General features: G+C 54.0%; 1 protein-coding gene across 2 annotated transcripts; it reads left to right on the top strand.

The window, feature by feature from the left end:
* Positions 1–62: 62 nt before the first annotated feature.
* KVP17_000038 (uncharacterized protein) lies at positions 63–1,478 on the top strand (the record flags this gene model as incomplete). Of its 2 annotated transcripts, none has more annotated exons than XM_068521936.1 (1): positions 63–1,478. In XM_068521936.1, one exon carries the CDS (start codon positions 63–65, stop codon positions 1,476–1,478), a length of 1,416 nt encoding a protein of 471 aa, XP_068372650.1. The 2 variants fall into 2 exon arrangements, with proteins under 2 accessions (XP_068372650.1, XP_068372649.1); XM_068521935.1 differs by having other exon boundaries at positions 87–1,478.
* Positions 1,479–1,681: the final 203 nt, after the last annotated feature.

The following is a 1,681-nucleotide window of genomic DNA, read 5'->3' as shown; positions in this document are numbered from 1 at the left end:
AATTAAACCCCATACTCCATGAGTATCGCCTTCGAAGTTGGACCCGAAACGCATTAACTTTAATGATGAAAAGCTTCTATTCTGTAATGCTTTCTGCTACTATGGCTGCTAACCCTGAGTGGCTCAACCAGTCGGTAAACGAGAAAACGCCAATCAATGGCGTTACTTTTGAAGACTTTATGAAGCGCTTCGCCGATCACAACCTGCGCCGTGCAGGGGCAACGGACTCTGGCGTTGATGATCTTGTGAAGAACTGTGACGTCCGGTTCGAGTTGGCCATCAACCAGGATGTGTCTGGGTCCTTCTCCTCCGTGTTGACGCAGTTCCAACAGAAAATAGACACGCTGGTCTCCGACGTCACATCGCTGTACCCTGGCTCACGTGTTGGGTTCAGCACCTTCACAGACAAGCCCATCCCCATTAGCGGCTTTGGCGAGCACGGTGACTACCCCTCGCGCTACTATCGCGACCATTGCTATAAGCTCCGCTCCCCTCTCACTGCAGACTCCAGCTCCATGTTTGAGGCTATCTCCGACGTGAAGATCAGTGGAGGTGGCGACTACTTCGAGAATTTGCTAGGTTCTCTGGTGTCCGTTGGCCGTGATGCAGAGTGGGGATTCACTAAGGGTCTCACCGGCGGCTATGATGATGATACCGCCATGATTCGCGTGGTACTCTCCACTACGGACGCCCTGCCCCATGTAGCAGGCGATGCCAAACGCAACGTTCAGAAGTGGAATGTGGGGTGGGGAACTCAGGACTTCGAGGAGTCTTGGACCCTCCATTACGGCGCTTGCAAGAAAGGGGGGCCTGCATACGGAGAACTTGTGAACTTGCGCTCCAAGTACGAGGCCGGCTCTCTGAGCGGAACCGAGGCTGACCGCTTCGACGCGCTTAGGGGTCAGTGTGGTCCTTGGGAGTTCTCGAACGATTTCCTGCCTCACGGCGGCGTCGTGGACTCGCCTGACAACTGCCTGACTCACGAGTACCCTACAGTAGCCGATGCTACCGACGCTGTTAAGCAAATCGACGCCGTGGTACCCGTAATGATTACGCCTTCAGCCAACGCTGGCCTGTCTTTCGTGAGGTACTACGGTCACTGTCCGACCGCTGAGACAGAACCTGAGTGCCTGCGAGAGCACTACCAGACTCTCTTCCAGGACGCTGGGCTCAACGGTCTATTTTACAGCTTGGAAGGCACGTCAGTTCCGGGTGTTAACGACATCATCCTCTTCGCTCTGGAGTCCATCAAGTACCTCTACTGCAGGGGCGATCTGTTCACCACCGCCACTCCCAGCAATCTTCCCACTACCCTTCCCCACACCTCCACTAAAAAGCCGACCACCTGCGTATGCGTAGGCAACGTATGCCCGTGCGATGACGAGATGCGGGTCCACGTGGGTGTGGATGTGCCGGTCTCCAAGTGGGAAGCCTTCGTTAAGATGTTCAGCCCCTGGGTGGAGGCCAACAAGCCCTAGTTGTGCAACCTTCTTCTGCTGCTTGTGGGTGATTTGGAACTAAATCTGTTGTGGTTCATGTATGGGTTCTGCTGGCCGATTGGCCGATTGTGATTAGAAAAGACTTGTGGGCTCTTCTTCCTTTCAGAACTAATTTATGTGCTGAACTAATTAAACCCCATACTCCATGAGTATCGCCTTCGAAGTTGGATCCGAAACGCATT

This window comes from the organism of the source record quoted next, assembly GCF_019968985.1.
Source record: "MAG: Porospora cf. gigantea B chromosome Unknown PgB_NODE_6376_length_1681_cov_5.02522, whole genome shotgun sequence".
Lineage (NCBI taxonomy): Eukaryota > Apicomplexa > Conoidasida > Eugregarinorida > Porosporidae > Porospora > Porospora cf. gigantea B.
Note: the sequence above shows the minus strand (reverse complement) of the source record. Positions and strands in the feature narration are given on the sequence as shown.